The sequence below is a fragment of the Grampus griseus genome (assembly GCF_964374135.1).
Source record: "Grampus griseus genome assembly, chromosome: 4".
Lineage (NCBI taxonomy): Eukaryota > Metazoa > Chordata > Mammalia > Artiodactyla > Delphinidae > Grampus > Grampus griseus.
Genome location: NC_138997.1, coordinates 7,745,078 through 7,766,532, shown reverse-complemented (window position 1 = coordinate 7,766,532; position 21,455 = coordinate 7,745,078). Strand labels below are relative to the sequence as shown.

General features: G+C 41.7%; 1 protein-coding gene across 5 annotated transcripts in view; it reads left to right on the top strand.

Moving 5' to 3' along the window:
- FAM13A (family with sequence similarity 13 member A) overlaps positions 1-5,061 on the top strand; it is a 282,246-nt gene extending 277,185 nt beyond the window's left edge. For 3 of the 5 annotated variants that reach the window (XM_082653007.1, XM_082653010.1, XM_082653009.1), the window contains one exon: positions 521-5,061. In XM_082653007.1, the coding sequence (XP_082509133.1) occupies positions 521-647 (127 nt within the window). In that variant the 3' untranslated portion in view covers positions 648-5,061. Of the gene's footprint in view, positions 1-367; positions 409-520 lie in introns of those variants that run through there. The other 2 variants (XR_014296630.1, XM_082653008.1) reach the window with 2 other exon arrangements.
- The last annotated feature ends 16,394 nt before the right edge of the window (positions 5,062-21,455 follow it).

The following is a 21,455-nucleotide window of genomic DNA, read 5'->3' as shown; positions in this document are numbered from 1 at the left end:
CTCAGTAAACTATAAAGGTTTATGAGTATTCTGTGATCCAGTTGCTGAATTCCAAGACTAATTTTTATAGTAAGTAGGAGTATTAACTATTTTTTTAAACCCTGTAAATTACGGGTATACCAATTACTAATCAGAAATGTAATGGTTCATTAGGTGAAGTATATAGAAGTGAGAAAGCATTAAGTGTAAGTAAAGGACTTCAGTGTACGGAGACTTGTAGTATGAATTCATACGTAGCAGCAGCAGAGAGAGAAAGTTTCTACATTTCTTAGTCTTTCCCATCATGCTTCAAGATGCCAGATTAACTGAAACTCAGTTGCATGGTGCCTTCTGGGGACACTGTCTTTCACTGCTTGTCTAAACCCAGCTCCAGTCCTGATACCAAGTGATGCCTGGCAACACTGATTCTGTGGGGTGATCAGCTGCACATTTCCACGTGATGGTCCTTCACCTGAGGAACAGTATCCTCTGGAAGAGACAGCACGTGATCACCAGCCCCTTTTCCCTTTGTTTCCGTCAGAAACGTCCAGAAGGAAGACCGCACCTCTATGGCTGAAGAATACAACGAATACAAGCACATCAAGGCAAAACTGAGGCTCCTGGAGGTGCTCATCAGCAAGAGAGACACTGATTCCAAGTCCGTGTGAGGAGGCAGCCCTACCCGAGCCAAGGGGGCTGGGGGTGCAGGGTGAATGTGCCCCCCACCTCCCCTGGCAGATAGCAGCTCTGCAGAAACTGGAAGGCAGCCTTGGAGCTGGACCTACAAAGAGAGTAGCTCTTCTGCCTCTGGGCCCCTGGGATCGTCTCCAGTTTCCACTGCCTGCCTTGGAAACCGCCTAGATGGAAGGAGCACACCTGCCCCCACGTAGGAGTTGTGTAAGGGAAAGTCGAGATCTCCGTGCACCCGAGCGCTCACAGACACACACAGACGCTGTAGCGGAAGCTTCGCTGACAACTGGCAGCGACGAATCACTACATTGAGACACACTCATCTACAGAGGAGACACACTGTTCTTCTCTGGATAACTGAGAAGCAGCCTGTTCTCTGTCGGACTGTGACAAAAACAAGCTCAGGACTTCACTCTGTAGAGCGAACTTGCTGTGCACATCCAGTGCAGGTGCCCAAGAGGGCATGGGCCCAGCCCAGGAGAGCACGGGCTCTCTTTGGACCCAGTCAAGTGGGAACCTGCATTGGAGCCCTGTTTGCTGCCTCGACCATCCTCGTGACCTTTCCACAGAGCTGCGCCTTTCCCCACTCGTGTGAATCGCTTCCCCTTTAGCTCTCAGGTGGATGGAAGCCGCGTCTGCCCAGAATGGCCGTGCAGTCCTCTATTTGACCGTGTGTTTCTTCACGACGTCCTCAGCTGATAGAGAGCTGTGATCCCTGACTAGGGCTGGACCATCTGCAGAGGACAGAGGGGATAGAGAAGTAGCTAATATTTGTGCTGATTTTTAAATTAGACAGCGGTGAAGAGCCTAGAGAATCCTTTCCTGAACGTTGACTGCTCTTATTAGCCTCAGATGTTAACATCAAACACTGGGGGAGGCCAGCAGCCTATTTGGGGCTTGGTTTTGTTTTGGCTCTAGCCGAACAAAAGGGTCTTGCTTCATTCTTAGCTTAAGTGTAGAGGATCGTGAGAGAGAATGAGCCTCCTGAGGACTTAACAGAGTTTTAATTTTTTTTTCTTTTTTTTTAAGTAAACCTGCACTAAAAATCTCCTGAAGGGTAAGTATAGCCCTGAGAGCTCAGCCTAAGACAGAATCGAAATCACACTATTTTCAAGATCATGTATAAAGAGAAAAAAAATAATGGTGTATAGCCAATGATGATTCTAATTTTTTCAAAGACGGTGTCACAAAACTGTCTATATTAGACATTTTGGAGGGACCAGGGAATTGAAGACACCAGATCATTCATCTCTCCAGTGTGCCGGTGTTATCTTGTGATTTGTTGTTACTTTTTGACTTTCTGTGTTTGTGCTGAGGAAAGTGGGTCCTGGTTCCGCCTGCCCATCCTGGCCCACGTTTCTGCTCTGTGAGGTTGAGCACAGGTGTCTGCCCACCAGCCGCTGGTTGCCAAGAGAAGGTGTTTCAGCAGGCTCTGCCTTTTGAAGATAATGTTGCGGGATGAACGGGACAGCAAAGGGTACCATTTTGTTTTCTTTAATAATAATAACAAGGATAAAACTCCTTCCTGATCAGTTGTCAGTTTCCATAATGGGTTCTTGAGAAACTGTCTGGTCAGATTGGATTTGTAGCAGCATTTTCCATTGTTGAAGTGAAGTAGCAGCTCTCTGTCGGTTGAAAATCGTTGAAGTCAGGTGTAGGGGAAAAAGAATACCTTTAAATTTGCTCTTAAAAATAATCATCCAAAAGCATGAGCTATATATTGAAAGTGCCCTGGTTGAATCCACGTACTTAAAGACAGTACATAATCCTGCAATAGAGATATAGCTTGGTATTCTTTGCCTTACTGTTTACATTGCAGATTGCTATAATTTCAAGGAGTTATATTATAAAATGATGCACTTTAGGACGTTTCTATTTTTGAAATTTGAACATGAATCATTCACATGACCAAAAATTGTATTTTTGAAAAGAAATACATGTCTAGTTCGTCCTTTTTAAGTAATCTCTTACATAAGCTATAATGTAAATCACATCATTACCAGTTAACTTTCAAAGCACATCTAAGAGTATTGTTTTGCAAATACTAATATGCTATAGAACTTTAAAAGAGAAAAAGCTATATAAATGAGAAGCTACTAAATGTTTTGAAATCTCTTGTTTCTGCCAAAGGTAAATTAAGTAAAAGATTTATTCAGGAATCCCCATTCAAATTTGTATGATTGAATAAAAGAAGACACCGAGTTATAGTAAAATGTGTATGGAATGTCATGTTTTCCTTTGTAATTTATAATAATATACTTCCTAGAATGGTGCCCAAATTAAGGGAGGGAAGCCCTGTTTACAGGAGATTCTATCTGAAGACAGGTTAGTCCATAGGTTCTGGCTCTGCCAGAAATGCGGAGGTAAATTTGTTTCCATAGCAACCATTTTTTGCAGCCCAGAGTCTCAAGGCCCTAGAGGCAGTGTCTTAATTGGCCTAACACAGAATACTCCGGACTGCGGTTTTTCCTTTGCTCTGTGGGGAATGTGTGTGTGTTTATGAGCACATGCCAACAAAATAAATGTCAAGGGTTATGTAATAACAATGATAAGTAGAAGCAAAGCATGAATAAACTTGGCCGTGTGATTGTAAGAATCAGAGATAGCAGAGGCTTGTCATTTCCCAAGCATTTGCTCTTTATTATGTTTTAGCCTGGAGCAAACCTTGAAATAGATATTTATATTAAGTATGTTATCATTACTGCATTTCATCTTTGAAGCGTTGAGTCCGTATTTTCCTTTTTAGACAGGTATGTGCGAGGTTTAGGATAAGGGCCCACTGAGAAGTTTTTCAGGACAGCCGAAGTTTGTCTTGGTGCTGGTAGAAGGAAGTCTGCACAATCTCAGTGATCTCCGATTCAGGGAAAAGTCCCATGAAAGAACACATCACATTTCAGGCTGGAGAACTATGTTTTTTAATTGCTAGCTATAATTTACTGTGAGCTAATAAGTAGATGGCTTTCGTTGCTGGTTTGAAGTCAAAAGGTGATTATTCATTGGCAAGGCAGGGATCGGCAATGCCTCTATATATAACATCAGTGTGATTTTTGCTTTCTCTCCTCCTGATGCAACACTTGCGTGGTGGCAGAAGAGCCTGTTATAGGGTGTGCCTGCTCCCAGGTGTGTCCTTTCTAGCCCAGGACAAGTGCCTCAGGGTTGTGCCTTGCGCTTAGAATTCCTTATAAGGTGCCTGTTAAGTTGATTATCAGAATCAAAGGGCAGCCATGGTGCCAGTTAAGTTGGTTCCTTCTGGGACTGCCTAATTCTCAGTAGACAGAATTGAGCCCTGTATTCAGAACTGATCACAGATTTATAAGGAAAATCAAAATTTAAAGTTTGTTGATGAATTTTTTAAGAGATTCTTAATCTGATCGTGAAGATGCCATCTTTCTTAAAGGGTATATTTCTTAAGGCTGTATACCTCACTACCTTTGATGGTATATTTATAGCTGAACGCCATCATCTCTTTTAACTGCCTTGTGAAAATCTGGTTGTAGTCTAAATTGGTTTTGCTTTCAAGACGGGTCTTCCTGGCACACTGCATCCTGGGGGGGGGTTTTCTTCCGAGGTGAGGAGTGGTAGTTTCTGCACCCAGGTCAGCACCTCTGCGGTATTCTTTCGTAGTCTCCACTTGGTTAAACCGATAGGGAGGGACAAAACTGGGCTAAAACGTTAAAGCAGTGTTTCCTCGGAAGGCCACGGGTTTAGCAGAAGCCGGAGTGTGCTTGCTTTTTCTTTGATTAATTCCCTTCCGTTATATTTTTTTCCCCCACGTGACCCTCAGAATCTACTGAAGAGTACATTTTGTCAAAAGATAGGCTAAACGTGTTTTCAAGTCCGTAGGTACTGAACTTGTGCATACTGGTACTTCTTCACAGGGTAGCTGACACGGCCAGAGCTCCAAGAGATGGTGATCTACGTGTCAGCCGCTGCGCCGTGGCCTCAGCCACTTTCCAGAGTAGAGATCGCGCCCTTGGGGCATCCACACTCTTCCACCGTGATCCTTCATAACAGATGTGTGTGGATAAGCTGAGGTCAGTTGCAGGTACACACAGATGTGTATTAAAATGAAATCTGTACATCTACAACTTCACATTGCTATGAAAGAGCAGGTATGTCTCTAGAGGATCTCATTTTGTCTGGAATCCAGCCAGTCGTGGCCACGTGTGCAGCTTGAGAAATCGATTCGGCAGATCTAGCTCTCAATCTGAAAGCACCTACACAATCATGAAAGTCTCCGAGAGTGGATGCAATTTTAGGAAATAGCATGGGCCCAGAACAATGTTTACATGACATGTAAGCAGAAAGTATTTGAAATTACAGTTGTTCCTTTTGTAAAATGTAAACTGAATGAAAATGTTATGTACATTTTTGTACATGGCTGTATTTTGTATGAACATAAATAAAATATTTTTAATTGTGAGTGTCCTGAATTTTTTGACAGCGTCAGGAACGTGTGACTGAACCCTCTGTGGGGTCTGACCTTTCCCTATGTAGGGAATCACGCTGCTCCCGTGAGCTCCTCAGAAGCCTCCCCTCCAGGGAGGCCACTGGAAGCTGAAGCAAACTGGGTACAAGCTAGACATGCCCGTGATGGTCAGTAGGAAAACAGGCTTGTGCTCTCTGCTCGGCTGCCTTTGAAGCAATTAATGGAAGGGGCTGGAGGGGTGCAGAAAGAAAGGCATTAAGAAAAACAACTGTTTAAGTACATTTCCAAAGTCTCGGAGGCCATCACAGGCAAATATGTGAACCAGTCACTACTCTGAAGCTAATGAGGCCACCAGAAAACTGTGACATGGAAGAAAAGGCACGTTGCAGTTGTGTGAGGTGAGTAGCTCGTGGTCGGTGGAGGTTAGGCCCACAGGTGTTCTTTAAGCTGCATGCGTTACAGACGCCTGACTGAAGTGACTCAAGTACACATTCAGAGTGTACTAAACATGAAATTAAAAAAAGGAAAAATTAAGGCTTGGAGCAAGGACCCTGTCCCAGTACTGATACCAGGATTTGAACTAAGATGTCTGACTTCGGAGCATGAAGACGCAGCACTGCTGACGGCACAGGGGCCTGGCGTTCTGTCAGAACTGAAGCTCGGGCTTCCCTGGTGGTGCAATGGCTGAGAATCCACCTACCAATGCAGGGGACATGGGTTTGAGCCGTGGTCCAGGGAGATCCCATATGCCGCAGAGCAACAAAGCCCTTGCGCCACAACTACTGAGCCTGCGATCTGGAGCCGCGAGCCACAACTACTGAGCCCGCGAGCCGCAACTACTGAGCCTGCGTGCTGCAGCTACTGAGGCCCACGCGCCTAGAGCCCGTGCTCCGCAACGGGAGGCACCACTGCAGTGAGAAGCCCGCGCGCCACAGGGAAGAGTAGCCCCTGCTCGCAGTAACTGGAGAAAAGCCCACGTGCAGCAACGAGGACCCAACGCAGCCAAAAATAAAATAAATGGAATAAATAAATTTTTAAAAAAACACTGAAGCTCGCCTGAGTAACTTACCTTTTGAAACACTGGGTCCAAAGTAATAAAACTGAGGCAGAAGTGGCAAGCAGTATATAGCGACCCTTCATTTTCTTAAGTCCTGTTTTGCTGTCGCCCCTCCGAGTGACCAGAACGTGATGCTGGCCCAAGTACACCAGCTTCTACAGCCTGTTTAAAAGCCTGATGGCCCTCCAGACGGCCTCCCCGACTCCCCTGGAAATGTTTTGGCTCCTACTCTATCAGTTTGCAGCACTCTGGACGAACTGAATGGGAATTTCAGAACAGGGACCGACTGGGGGAGGCTGGGAGAGGAGGACAGTCCTCGTCACTCCTTTCAATGGCCTCATTATTACCCCCTCTAGACATGGATTCTGAATCTTGTAAGACAAAATGTATCGGGGTTATCCCTAAGCTGGGTCAGCTTATCAAGGCTATAAATACACAGTTGGATTTCATATTCAGTAAAAGCTGAAAGGAGAAATTCCCAAATGCGTTTTCAGAATGCTGGCTGGCAGGCCGACAAGTGGGGTTTGGCAGGAGCTGGGCTTGTGGACAGCCTGCTTCTCACAGCTCCTCTCCGTCGACAAGGCTTGTACCGCAGGGTGGATCCGAGTTGTGCAGCACCTTCCGGGGAACGCGGCCCTGTGCAAAACGCAGCAAGACCCAAATCCGAGACCTCTGGACTTCCATGTCTCAGCTGAGCCTTTGTGTTTATAAATCATATGTTACTGTGAGTTCTGAAACTCATATCTTCCACACGTTTGAATCTTCCTTTAATTTCTCAAAAGCAATTCAAAGATGCTGAGAAATCCTTGTCATGCTTCTGGTTCTACAGCGTTGAGTACTTCTTGGTAAGATATTTTGAGATATTGTTATTTTTCTGTAACTGTTACTTTTTTTAACTGAAACATAGTTGATTTATAATGTTTTAGGTGTATGGCAAAGTGATTCAGTTTTATATATATATACTTTTTCAGATTCTTTTCCATTATAGGTTATTACAAGATATTGAATATAGTTCCCTGTGTAGATAGTAGGCCCTTGTTTATCTATTTTACTTTTTTCTTAATATTTTTTTATAAATTTACTTACTTTTGGCTGTGTTGGGTCTTCGTTGCTGTGCGTGGGCTTTCACTAGTTTTGGCAAGGGGGGGCTACTCTTCGTTGCCGTGTGCGGGCTTCTCATCGCGGTGGCTTCTCTTGTTGCGGAGCAAGGGCTCTAGGCATGCAGGCTTCAGTAGTTGTGGCACGTGTGCTCAGTAGCTGTGGTTTGCGGGCTCTAGAGTGCAGGCTCAGTAGTTGTGGCGCACGGGCTTAGTTGCTCCGCGACATGTGGGATCTTCCCGGACCAGGGCTTGAACCCGTGTCCCCTGCATCGGCAGGCGGACCCTCAACCACTGCGCCACCAGGGAAGCCCTCAGGCTGTATTTTTAAACAACTAAAAATGAAGCGTACCCCAGGGAGAAGAGCTGCTCTGATTTCGGCAGGCCCCTCATTAGCATCCTAGGTTTCACCAAGCCCGTGGACAAGGCTGAGACTGGGAGGGGGCCTGGGGTCATCCTCCACTCCCTCATCAGCACCAGGGGGGCAAAGTCGGGGTGCCACTGCTCGGGCCAGCAGCAGAGCAAGCTTTGGGTTCAAATGACCTTCCACTCTCATTGAATGAGGCCCTGCCCCCCATTACCTCATAAATTCAGCAACTCCAGATCTCTTCTCCGAACAGTCTGCCAAACTTGAACTTGAGAGCCCTTGAGTCTGCTATACCAGCATCTGAGCTCCTGGGAGAGCCCAGGCATGAAAGGTCAGGAGACACGTTTTTAACAACAAGAAGCCTTTGGCAGTGGCAGGCCGGTCCCTGTGGGGCCACGAGCCAGTACCTAGTTGGCGCTCGCTATTGACCTTTGCTCTCAGGAGCCCCGGGCCTCTGTAGGCATTGGCGTTATTTCCAAATCTGCTCTTTGGCTGTCTTTTTCTCCTAATCCTAAAAACAAGGTGACCGTGAAACTAACCTGGTTTAGAGTTTCCCTTCACCTGAGGAGTGTATGTGTGTGCGTTTTAGATCTTATTTAATTTCTCAGGAAGTTCAACACCCATGGGAACTGAATCAATAATAACCAGAGATTGTATCCAGTTCCCCCGGGGTCAGCTTTTAAAAGATCTGAAGACCGTATGATTGTGCACCCTGCCAAGCATCCAGCCACTCTTGGAAGAAAAAAAAATGCTGACATCTGAACTAATTTTCTCCATGCCACACATAACTCAGGAGTAGAAGGAAATAAAACACGAAAGCCTGGATCAGCTAATCCGTGGGAGAGGCTGTTGTTAATACAGATGCAGAGAATCTGCCCACAATGGGGTGGACACGTCCTCCAGCACCTATTCTGTTGCATATCCCTGTCTCTCACTCCACGAGGGAAGTTAACCAGTCCCTCCTTACCTGGGTTGGAAAGGCGTGGCGGTAGCTTCTGTGTCGCATCCAACTGGAGAATTGCCTTGATCTAATCTGCAGGAGAGTTTTCACCTCTTCTGAAGACATGAGGACCTACTGTCTTCCTTACCACAAGCTCCTCTTCAGCTTTGTGAGATACTGTTCCCCAAGATAAGTCTGCAGGTGGAGGCTGCCAGTGCGCCTATCAATGCCCCAAGAAGGCATCTCTTAAAAATGAAGACATTCACAAACCAGAAGACTCGTAACTCAAGCAACCCCAGCTAAGTAGTACGAAGGCAACATGGGCATCATGTTCTTAGATATTCTAGAGATATCTAAGCATATTTTAAAATATGCTTGGCTCCATTTTTAAGAGCCAAAGAAAACTGGAGACGACCAAAGCTTACATTTCTTTTTGAGAGGAAATGATAAAATTCTGCGTATTAGCCTTGATTTTATATACTTCCTCTTCTGTGCTTGACCCTAACACAAAACATTCTGTTCATTGGGCTGCACCTCAAATCTGTTTTGACGTTCTGTTGTATGCCCTCCTTCATTCCACCTTTCTCTCCATCATCCAGTTAACAGTGATTTGGCTGTTTTCTCCTTTATTTTTTCCGGTTTTATTGAGATATGATTGACATGTAACATTGTGTAAGTCTAAGGTGTACAACAGGTTGATTTGAAACACTAATATATTGTAAAGCAATTACCATCATAGCATTAGCTAACACTTCCATCATATTACATAATGATCATTCTTTTTTGTAGTTAGAACATTTAAGATCTACTCTCTTAGCAACATTCAAGTATATAGTACAGTATTATTAACTATGATCACCATGCTGTTAATTAGATGCCCAGAATGTATTTATCTTATCACTGGAAGTTTGTATCCTTTGACCAACATCTCCCCGTTTTCCCCACTCCCCAGCCCCTGGTAACTACCATTCTACTCTGTTTCTATGAGTTAGGCTTTTTAGATTTCACATATAAGTGAGATCATACAGTATTGGTCTTTCTCTGACTTAATTAGCATAATACTTTCAAGGTCCATCCATGTTGTCACAAATAGCCAGATTTCCTTCTTTCTTATGAATAATATTCCATGGTATATATACACCACAATTTCTTTATCCATTCATCCTTTGACAGACCCGTTGTTTCCATATCTTGGCTATTGTAAATAATGCTTCAATGAACATGGGGGTGCAGAGATCTCTTCAAGATCCTGTTTATATTTCCTTTGGATATATATATATCCAGAAGTGGGATTGCTGGACCGTACGATAGTTCTATTTTTATTTTTTTAAGGAACCTTCCTAATGTTTTCCATAGTGGCTATACCAGTTTACATTCCTACCAACAATGCACAAGGGTTCCCTTTTCTCCACATCTTCACCAACACTTACCTTTTGTCTTTTTGACAATAGCCATTTTGACAGGTGTGAGATGAATATCTCCTTGTGGTTTTGATTTGCATTTCCCTGATGTTTAGTGATGCCGAGTACCTCTTCATGTACCTGTTGGCCATTTGTATGTCTTAGTTGAAAATGTATTTATTGAGTTCTCCTGCCCATTTTAAAATCAAATTGTTTGGTTATTTTTGCTATTGAGTTGTATGAGTTATTTACATATTTTGGATACTAACTCCTTATCAGATATATGGTTTGCAAATATTTTCTTCCATTCCATAGTTTGCATTTTTATTTGTTGGTTGTTTCTTTTGCTGTGCAGAAGCTATTTTAGTTCGATATAATCCCACTTATCAAGTCTTGTCTTTGTTGCTAGAGCTTTTGGTGTTAAATCCAAAAATCATCGCAAAGACCAACGTCAGGAAGCCTTTTCCCTATGTTTTCTTCTAGGAGTTTTAGTTTCAGGTCCTGTGTTTAAGTCTTTATCTTGAGTTAATTTTTGTGAATAGTGTAAAATAGGGGTCCAATTTCATTCTGCATTTGACTATCCAGTTTTACCAACATCATACATTCATTCATTCATGTATTTATTTTTTTTACATCATTTATTAAAGAGGCTATTCTTTCCCCATTGAGTATTCTTGGCTTCCTGTCAAATATCAGTTAACCATATATGCAAAGGTTTATTTCTAGGCTGTTGATTCTGTTCCATTGGTCTATTTGTTTTTTTTTATGCCAGTACCATACTATGTTAATTGCTGTAGCTTTGTAGTATAACTTGAAATAGTTACTACTATAGCTATAGTAGTATACTTTGAAACAGGAAGGGTGATGCCTCCAATTTATACTTTTTTCTCACGCTTGCCTTGGCTATTTGGGATCTTTTGTGGTTCCATACAGATTTTAAAGTTATTTGTTCTATTTCTGTGAAAAATGCCATTGGGGTTTTGATAGGGATCACATTGAATCTATAGATGGCTTTGGGTAGTATGGCTATCTTAACAATATTAACTCTTCTGATTCATGAACATAGGATCTCTTTCCATTTCTTTGTGTCTTCTTCAGTTTTTGGTGTTTTTTTTTTTTGCCAGAGTCTTGTAGTTTACAGTGTACAGATCTTTCACCTCCTTGGTTAAATTTATTTCTAAATATTTTATTGTTTTTGATGTTATTATTAAAGGGATTGTTTTCTTTTTTTCTTTTTCAGATATTTCATTGTTAGTATATAGAAACACAACTGATTCTTGTATGTTGATTTTGTGTCCTATAACATTACTGAATTCCTCGATTAGTTCTAGCTTTTCTTGGTGCAGTCATTAGGATTTTTTATATATAAGATCATATCATCTGCAAACAATGAGTTTTACTTCTTCCTTTCTGATTTAGATGTCTTTTTTTCCTTGCCCGATTTCTCTGGTTAGGATTTCCAGTACTGTGTTGAATAGGAGGGGTGAGAATGGTCACCCTTAACCGGTTCCTGATCTTAAAGGAAAAGCTTTCAACTTTTGAACATTGAGTATAATGTTAGCTGTGGACTTATCATGTTATGTTGAGGTATGTTTCTTCTGTTCCCAATTTGTTGAGAGTTTTTTTAATCATGAAAGGATGTTGTCATTTGTCAAATGCTTTTTTTGCATCTATTGAAAGGATCATATGAGTTTATCTTTCCTTCTATTAGTGAGATGTATCACATTTATTGATTTGCATACATTGAATCATTCTTGCATTCCAGGAATAAATCCTGCTTGACCATGGTGTACGACTGTTTTAATGTGCTATTGAATTCAGTTTGCAAATACCGTGTTGAGAATTTTTGCATTTATATTCATCAGGGATATTGGTCTGTAGTTATCTTTCCTTATAGTTTCCTTATCTGGCTTTGGTACCAAGGTTATGCTACCCTCATAAAATGAGTTTTGGAGTGTTCCCTGTTTGAGAAGGATTGACATTAATTCTTCTTTAAATGTTTGGTAGAATTCACTGGTGAAACCATCTGGTCTATGGTTTTCTTATTGGGAGGTTTTTGATTATTGATTCAATCTCCTTCCTCATTACTAGTTTGGATTTTCTATTTTTTTCATGATTCAGCCTTGGTAGGTTGTATGTTTCTAAGTTTTGGGGTTTTTTAATTGATGGACATTTGAAGTTTTTTTTTAAGATTCTTTTTGATGTGGACCATCTTTTTAAGTCTTTATTGAATTTGTTACAATGTTGCTTCTGTTTTATGATTTGTTGGGTTTTTTTGGCCACGAGGCATGTGGGATCTTAGCTCCCCAACCAGGGGTTGGACCCACAGCCCCTGCATTCGAAGGCAGAGTCTTAACCATTGGACCACCAGGGAAGTCCCATGAAGTTTTTTCTTTTTTTTTCACACACATCCTGAGCTTTATTGGGTATTAGTGAGCATGATTTCAAAAACATACTTTTTTTTTTTTAAACATCTTTATTGGAGCATAATTGCTTTACAATGGTATGTTAGTTTCAGCTTCACAACAAAATGAATCAGTTATATATATACATATGTTCCCATATCTCTTCCCGCTTGCGTCACCCTCCCTCCCACCCTCCCTATCCCACCCCTCCAGGCGGTCACACAGCACCGAGCTGATCTCCCTGTGCTATGCGGCTGCTTCCCACTAGCTATCTGCATTACGTTTGGTAGTGTATACATGTCCATGCCTCTTTATTGCTTTGTCACCGTTTACCCTTCCCCCTCCCCATAGCCTCAAGTCCATTCTCTAGTAAGTCTGTGTCTTTATTCCTGTTTCACCCCTAGGTTTTTCATGACATTTTTTTTTCTTAAATTCCATATATATGTGTTAGCATACGGTATTTGTCTCTCTCTTTCTGACTTACTTCACTCTGTATGACAGACTCTAGGTCTATCCACCTCATTACAAATAGCTCAATTTCGTCTCTTTTTATGGCTGAGTAATACTCCATTGTATATATGTGCCACATCTTCTTTATCCATTCATCTGATGATGGACACTTAGGTTGTTTCCATCTCTGGGCTATTGTAAATAGAGCTGCAATGAACATTTTGGTACATGACTCTTTTTGAATTATGGTTTTCTCAGGGTATATGCCCAGTAGTGGGATTGCTGGGTCATATGGTAGTTCTATTTGTAGCTTTTTAAGGAACCTCCATACTGTTCTCCACAGTGGCTGTATCAATTTACATTCCCACCAACAGTGTAAGAGGGTTCCCTTTTCTCCACACCCTCTCCAGCATTTATTGTTTCTAGATTTTTTGATGATGGCCATTCTGACTGGTGTGAGATGATATCTCATTGTAGTTTTGATTTGCATTTCTCTAATGATTAGTGATGTTGAGCATTCTTTCATGTGTTTGTTGGCACTCTGTATATCTTCTTTGGAGAAATGTCTATTTAGGTCTTCTGCCCATTTTTGGATTGGGTTGTTTGTTCTTTTGTTATTAAGCTGCATGAGCTGCTTATAAATTTTGGAGATTAATCCTTTGTCAGTTGCTTCATTTGCAAATATTTTCTCCCATTCTGAGGGTTGTCTTTTGGTCTTCTTTATGGTTTCCTTTGCTGCGCAAAAGCTTTTAAGTTTCATTAGGTCCCATTTGTTTACTTTTGTTTTTATTTCCATTTCTCTAGGAGGTGGGTCAAAAAGGATCTTGCTGTGATTTATGTCATAGAGTGTTCTGCCTATGTTTTCCTCTAAGAGTTTGATAGTTTCTGGCCTTACATTTAGGTCTTTAATCCATTTTGAGCTTATTTTTGTGTATGGTGTTAGGGAGTGATCTAATCTCATACTTTTACATGTAGCTGTCCAGTTTTCCCAGCACCACTTATTGAATAGGCTGTCCTTTCTCCACTGTACATTTCTGCCTCCTTTGTCAAAGATAAGGTGACCATATGTGCGTGGGTTTATCTCTGGGCTTTCTATCCTGTTCCATTGATCTATATTTCTGTTTTTGTGCCAGTACCATACTGTCTTGATTACTGTAGCTTTGTAGTATAGTCTGAAGTCAGGAAGCCTGATTCCTCCAGCTCCATTTTTCGTTCTCAAAATTGCTTTGGCTATTCGGGGTCTTTTGTGTTTCCATACAAATTGTGAGATTTTTTGTTCTAGTTCTGTGAAAAATGCCATTGGTAGTTTCATAGGGATTGCATTGAATCTGTAGATTGCTTTGGGTAGTAGAGTCATTTTCACAATGTTGATTCTTCCAATCCAAGAACATGGTATATCTCTCCATCTATTTGTATCATTTTTAATTTCTTTCATCAGTGTCTTATAATTTTCTGCATACAGGTCTTTTGTCTCCTTAGGTAGGTTTATTCCTAGGTATTTTATTCTTTTTGTTGCAATGGTAAATGGGAGTGTTTTCTTGATTTCACTTTCAGATTTTCATCCTTAGTGTATAGGAATGCCAGAGATTTCTGTGCATTAATTTTGTATCCTGCTACTTTACCAAATTCATTGATTAGCTCTAGTAGTTTTCTGGTAGCATCTTTAGGGTTCTGTATGTATAGTATCATGTCATCTGCAAACAGTGACAGCTTTACTTCTTCTTTTCCGATTTGGATTCCTTTTATTTCCTTTTCTTCTCTGATTGCTGTGGCTAAAACTTCCAAAACTATGTTGAATAAGAGTGGTGAGAGTGGGCAACCTTGTCTTGTTCCTGATCTTAGTGGAAATGCTTTCAGTTTTTCACCATTGAGGACGATGTTGGCTGTGGGTTTGTCATATATGGCCTTTATTATGTTGAGGAAAGTTCCCTCTATGCCTACTTTCTGCAGGGTTTTTATCATAAATGGGTGTTGAATTTTGTCAAAAGCTTTCTCTGCGTCTATTGAGATGATCATATGGTTTTTCTCCTTCAATTTGTTAATATGGTGTATCACGTTGATTGATTTGCGTATATTGAAGAATCCTTGCATTCCTGGAATAAACCCCACTTGATCATGGTGTATGATCCGTTTAATGTGCTGTTGGATTCTGTTTGCTAGTATTTTGTTGAGGATCTTTGCGTCTATGTTCATCAGTGATATTGGCCTGTAGTTTTCTTTCTTTGTGACATCCTTGTCTGGTTTTGGTATCAGGGTGATGGTGGCCTCGTAGAATGAGTTGGGGAGTGTTCCTCCCTCTGCTATATTTTGGAAGAGTCTGAGAAGGATAGGTGATAGCTCTTCTCTAAATGTTTGATAGAATTCGCCTGTGAAGCCATCTGGTCCTGGGCTTTTGCTTGTTGGAAGATTTTTAATCACAGTTTCAATTTCAGTGCTTGTGATTGGTCTGTTCATATTTTCTATTTCTTCCTGATTCAGTCTTGGCAGGTTGTGCCTTTCTAAGAATTTGTCCATTTCTTCCAGGTTGTCCATTTTATTGGCATAGAGTTGCTTGTAGTAATCTCTCATGATCTTTTGTATTTCTGCAGTGTCAGTCGTTACTTCTCCTTTTTCATTTCTAATTCTATTGATTTGAGTCTTCTCCCTTTTTTTCTTGATGAGTCTGGCTAATGGTTTATCAATTTTGTTTATCCTTTCAAAAAACCAGCTTTTAGTTTTATTGATCTTTGCTATCATTTCCTTCATTTCTTTTTCATTTATTTCTGATCTGATTTTTATGATTTCTTTCCTCCTGCTAACTTTGGGGTTTTTTTGTTCTTCTTTCTCTAATTGCTTTAGGTGCAAGGTTAGGTTGTTTATTCGAGATGTTTCCTGTTTCTTAAGGTAAGATTGTATTGCTATAAACTTCCCTCTTAGAACTGCTTTTGCTGCATCCCATAGATTTTGAGTCGTCGTGTCTCCATTGTCATTTGTTTCTAGGTATTTTTTGATCTCCCCTTTGATTTCTTCAGTGATCACTTCGTTATTAAGTAGTGTATTGTTTAGCCTCCATGTGTTTGTATTTTTTACAGATCTTCTCCTGTGATTGATATTGAGTCTCATAGCGTTGTGGTCGGAAAAGATACTTGATACAATTTCAATTTTCTTAAATTTACCAAGGCTTGATTTGTGACCCAAGATATGATCTATCCTGGAGAATGTTCCATGAGCACTTGAGAAAAATGTGTATTCTGTTGTTTTTGGATGGAATGTCCTATAAATATCAATTAACTCCATCTCATTTAATGTATCATTTAAAGCTTGTGTTTCCTTATTTATTTTCATTTTGGATGATCTGTCCATTGGTGAAAGTGGGGTGTTAAAGTCCCCTACTATGAATGTGTTACTGTCGATTTCCCCTTTTATGGTTGTCAGTATTTGCCTTATGTATTGAGGTGCACCTATGTTGGGTGCATAAATATTTACAATTGTTATATCTTCCTCTTGGATCGATCCCTTGATCATTATGTAGTGTCCTTCTTTGTCTCTTCTAATAGTCTTTGTTTTAAAGTCTATTTTGTCTGATATGAGAATTGCTACTCCAGCTTTCTTTTGGTTTCCATTTGCATGAAATACCTTTTTCCATCCCCTTACTTTCAGTCTGTATGTGTCTCTAGGTCTGAAGTGGGTCTCCTGTAGACAGCAAATATATGGGTCTTGTTTTTGTATCCATTCAGCCAATCTGTGTCTTTTGGTGGGAGCATTTAGTCCATTTACATTTAAGGTAATTATCGATATGTGTGTTCCCATTCCCATTTTCTTAATTGTTTTGGGTTTGTTATTGTAGGTCTTTTCCTTCTTTTGTGTTTCTTGCCTAGAGAAGTTCCTTTAGCAGTTGTTGTAGAGCTGGTTTGGTGGTGCTGAACTCTCTCAGCTTTTGCTTGTCTCTAAAGGTTTTAATTTCTCCATCAAATCTGAATGAGATCCTTGCTGGGTAGAGTAATCTTGGTTGCAGGTTTTTCTCCTTCAACACTTTCAATATGTCCTGCCACTCCCTTCTGGCTTGCAGAGTTTCTGCTGAAAGATCAGCTGTTAACCTTATGGGGATTCCCTTGTGTGTTATTTGTTGTTTTTCCCTTGCTGCTTTTAATATGTTTTCTTTGTATTTAATTTTTGACAGTTTGATTAATATGTGTCTTGGCGTATTTCTCCTTGGATTTATCCTGTATGGGACTCTCTGTGCTTCCTGGACTTGATTAACTATTTCCTTTCCCATATTAGGGAAGTTTTCAACTATAATCTCTTCAAATATTTTCTCAGTCCCTTTCTTTTTCTCTTCTTCTTCTGGAACCCCTATAATTCGAATGTTGGTACGTTTAATGTTGTCCCAGAGGTCTCTGAGACTGTCCTCAGTTCTTTTCATTCTTTTTTCTTTATTCTGCTCTGCAGTAGTTATTTCCACTATTTTATCTTCCAGGTCACTTATCCGTTCTTCTGCCTCAGTTATTCTGCTATTGATCCCATCTAGAGTACTTTTAATTTCATTTATTGTGTTGTTCATCATTGCTTGTTTCATCTTTAGTTCTTCTAGGTCCTTGTTAACTGATTCTTGCATTTTGTCCATTCTATTGTCCATTCTATCTCCAAGATTTCGGATCAACCTTACTATCATTATTCTGAATTCTTTTTCAGGTAGACTGCCTATTTCCTCTTCATTTGTTAGGTCTGATGGGTTTTTATCTTGCTCCTTCATCTGCGGTGTGTTTTTCTGTCTTTTCATTTTGCTTATCTTACTGTGTTTGGGGTCTCCTTTTTTGCAGGCTGAAGGTTCGTAGTTCCTGTTGTTTTTTGTGTCTGTCCCCAGTGGCTAAGGTTGGTTCAGTGGGTTGTGTAGGCTTCCTGGTGGAGGGTACTAGTGCCTGTGTTCTGGTGGATGAGGCTAGATGTTGTCTTTCTGGTGGGCAGGTCCACGTCTGGTGGTGTGTTTTGGGTGTCTGTAGACTTATTATGATTTTGGGCCGCCTCTCTGCTAATGGGTGGGGTTGTGTTCCTGTCTTGCTAGTTGTTTGGCATAGGATGTCCAGCACTGTAGCTTGCTGGTCGTTGAGTGAAGCTGGGTGCTGGCTTTGAGATGGAGATCTCTCGGAAATTTTTGCTGTTTGATATTATGTGCAGCTGGGAGGTCTCTTGTGGATCAGTGTCCTGAAGTTGGCTCTCCCACCTCAGAGGCACAGCAGTGACTCCTGGCTGCAGCACCAAGAGCCTTTCATCCACAGGGCTCCTTAATTTGGGATGATTGGTTGTCTATTCAGGTATTCCACAGATGCAGGGTATATCAAGTTGATTGTGGAGCTTTAATCCGCTGCTTCTGAGGCTGCTGGGAGAGATTTCCCTTTCTTGTCTTTGTTCTCACAGCTCCCAGGGGCTCAGCTTTGGATTTAGCCCCGCCTGTGCGTGTAGGTCGCCGGAGGGCGTCTGTTCTTTGCTCAGACAGGACGGGGTTAAAGGAGCCGCTGATTCGGAGGCTCTGGCTCACTCAGGCCCGGGGGTAGGGAGGGGCACGGAGTGTGGGGCGGGCCTGCGGCGGCAGAGGCCGGCGAGAAGTTGCAGCCTGAGGCGCGCCTGTGCGTTCTCCCGGGGGAGTTGTCCCTGGATCCCGGGACCCTGGCAGTGGCGGGCTGCACAGGCTCCCCGGAAGGGCGTGTGGCCAGTGACCTGTGTTCGCACACAGGCCTCCCGGTGGCGGCAGCAGCGGCCCTAGCGTCTCATGTCTGTCTCTGGGCTCCGCACTTTTAGCCGCGGCTCGCGCCCGTCCCTGGAGCTCTCTCAAGCAGCGTTCTTAATCCCCTCTCCTCGTGCACCAGGAAACAAAGAGGGACGTAAAAGTCTCTTGCCTCTTCGGCAGTTCCAGACTTCTCCCCGGACTCTCTCCCGGCCAGCCGCGGTGCACTAACGCCCTGCAGGCTGTGTTCACGCCGCCAACCTCAGTCCTCTCCCTGCGCTCCGACAAAAGCCGGAGCCTCAGCTCCCAGTCCCGCCCGCCCTGGCGGGCGAGCAGACAAGCCTCTCGGCTGGCGAGTTCCGGTCGGCCCGATCCTCTGCACTGGAATCTCTCCGCTTTGCCCTCCGCACCCCTGTTGCTGTGCTCTCCTCCGCGGCTCCCAAGCTCCCCCACTCCGCCTCCCGAAGCCTCCACCCGCGAAGGGGCTTCCTAGTGTGTGGACACTTTTCCTCCTTCACAGCTCTCTCCCGCTGGTGCAGGACCCGTCCCTATCCTTTTGTCTCTGTTTAGTTTTTTCTTTTGCCCTACCCAGGTACATGGGGGGTTTCTTGCCTTTTGGGAGGTCTGAGGTCTTCTGCCAGCGTTCAGTAGATGCTCTGTAGGAGTTGTTCCACGCGTAGATGTATTTCTGGTGTATCTGTGGGGAGGAACGTGATCTCCGCGTCTTACTCTTCCGCCATCTTCCTGTTATCCTCTCAAAAACATACTTTTTAAGTATGGTTATGAGAATAATAAGTTTTAAAGAACTTAAGCTATTCTTATAAAATATATCATCTGCTCATCTTATGGCCAAATTTCCTCTAAATGATTCAGTTGATTTTTTTTATACCTCTGACTTCTACATCTCATTTAAAAAAATTTTTTATTGGAGTATAGTTGACTTACAATATTGTGTTAGTTTCAGGTGTACAGCAAGGTGAATCAGTTATACATATATCCATTCTTTTTTTAGATCTTTTTCCTATATAGGTCATTACAGAGTACTGAGTAGAGTTCCCTCGGCTATACAGTAGGTTCTTTTTAGTTATCTATTTTATATATAGTAGCGTGTATATGTCAATCCCAATCTCCCAATTTATCCCTCCCCATTCTTATCCCCTGATAACCATAAGGTTTGTTTTCTACATCTGTGACTCTACTTCTGTTTTGTAAATAATTTGTACCATTTTTTTAGATTCCACATATAAGCAATATCATATGATATTTGTCTTTCTATGTCTGACTTACTTCATTCACTGACAGTGTCTAGGTCCATCCATGTTGCTGCAAATGGCATTATTTTGTTCTTTTTTATGGCTGAGTAATATCCCATTGTATATATGTACCACATCTTCTTTATCCATTCCTCCCTCTGTCAATGGACATTTAGGTTGCTTCCATGTCCTGGCTATTGTAAATAGTGCTGCAGTGAACATTGTGGTGCATTTATCTTTTCGAATTATGGTTTTCTCAGGGTATATGCCCAGTAGTGGGATTGCTGGGTCATACGGTAGTTGTATTTTTAGTTTTTTAAGGAACCTCCATACTGTTCTCCATAGTGGCTGCACCAATTTACATTCCCACCAGCAGTGTAGGAGGGTTCCCTTTTCTCCACACCCTCTCCAGCATTTATTGTAGATTTTTGGATGATGGCCATTCTGACTGGTGTGAGGTGACACCTCATTGTAGTTTTGATTTGCATTTCTCTGATAATTAGTGATGAGCATCTTTTCATGTGCATCTGTATGTCTTCTTTGGAGAAATGTCTGTTTAGATCTTCTGATATTGAGCTGCATGAGCTGCTTGTATATTTTGGAGATTAATCCCTTGTCAGTTGCTTTGTTTCCAAATACTTTCTCCCATTCTGAGGGTTTTTTTTTTTTTTTGGTTCGTTTTTTTTTATGGTTTCCTTTGCTGTGCAAAAGCTTTTAAGTTTAATTAGATCCTATTTGTTTGTTTTTATTTTCATTGCTCTAGGAGGTGGATCAAAAAAGATCTTGTGCGATTTATGTCAGAGTGTTCTGTGAGTTCCTCTGAGAGTTTTACAGTGTCCTGTTTCTACGTATTTATCAGTTTCTTCTAGGTTATCTAATTTGCAGGTGTGTGATTGTTCGTAATAGTCTCTTATGATCCTTTGTATTTCTGTGGTATCCATTGCAATGTCTCCTCTTTCATTTATAAATGTTATCTATTTGAGTCTTCTCTTTTTTCCCTTTTTTTAATAAATTTATTTATTTTTGGCTGAGTTGGGTCTTTGTTGCTGCATGCGGGCTTTCTCTAGTTGCGGCGAGTGGGGGCTACTCTTCATTGCAGTGCACGGGCTTCCCATCGTGGTGGCTCCTCTTGTTACGAAGCATGGGATCTAGGCACGCGGGCTCAGTAGTTGTGGCTCACGGGCTTAGTTGCTCCATGGCATGTGGGATCTTCCCAGACCAGGGATTGAACCCGTGTCCCCTGCATTGGCAGGTGGATTCTCAACCACTGCACCATCAGGGAAGCCCTTCTTTTTTTTTTTCTTAATCTAGCTAAAAGTTTGTCAATTTTATCTTTCAAAAACAAGCTCTTAATTTCATTGATCTTTTCTATAATTTTTTGGTCTCTATTTCATTTATTTATATTATCCCTTCCTTCTGCTAACTTTGGGCTTAGTTTCTTCTCTTTCTACTTCCTTAAGGGTAAAATTAGGTTGTTTGAGATCTTTCTTTTTTCTTAATGTAGACGTTTATTTCTATAAACTTCTCTTAAAACTGCTCTTGATGCATCCCACAGGTTTTGGTATGAAGTGTTTTAATTTTTGTTTGATTCAAGGTGTTTTTTATTTTCCTTTTGATTTTCTCTGTGACCAATTGTTTGTTCAGGAGTGTGTTGATTTCCATATGTATGTGAAATTTTCAGCTTTCT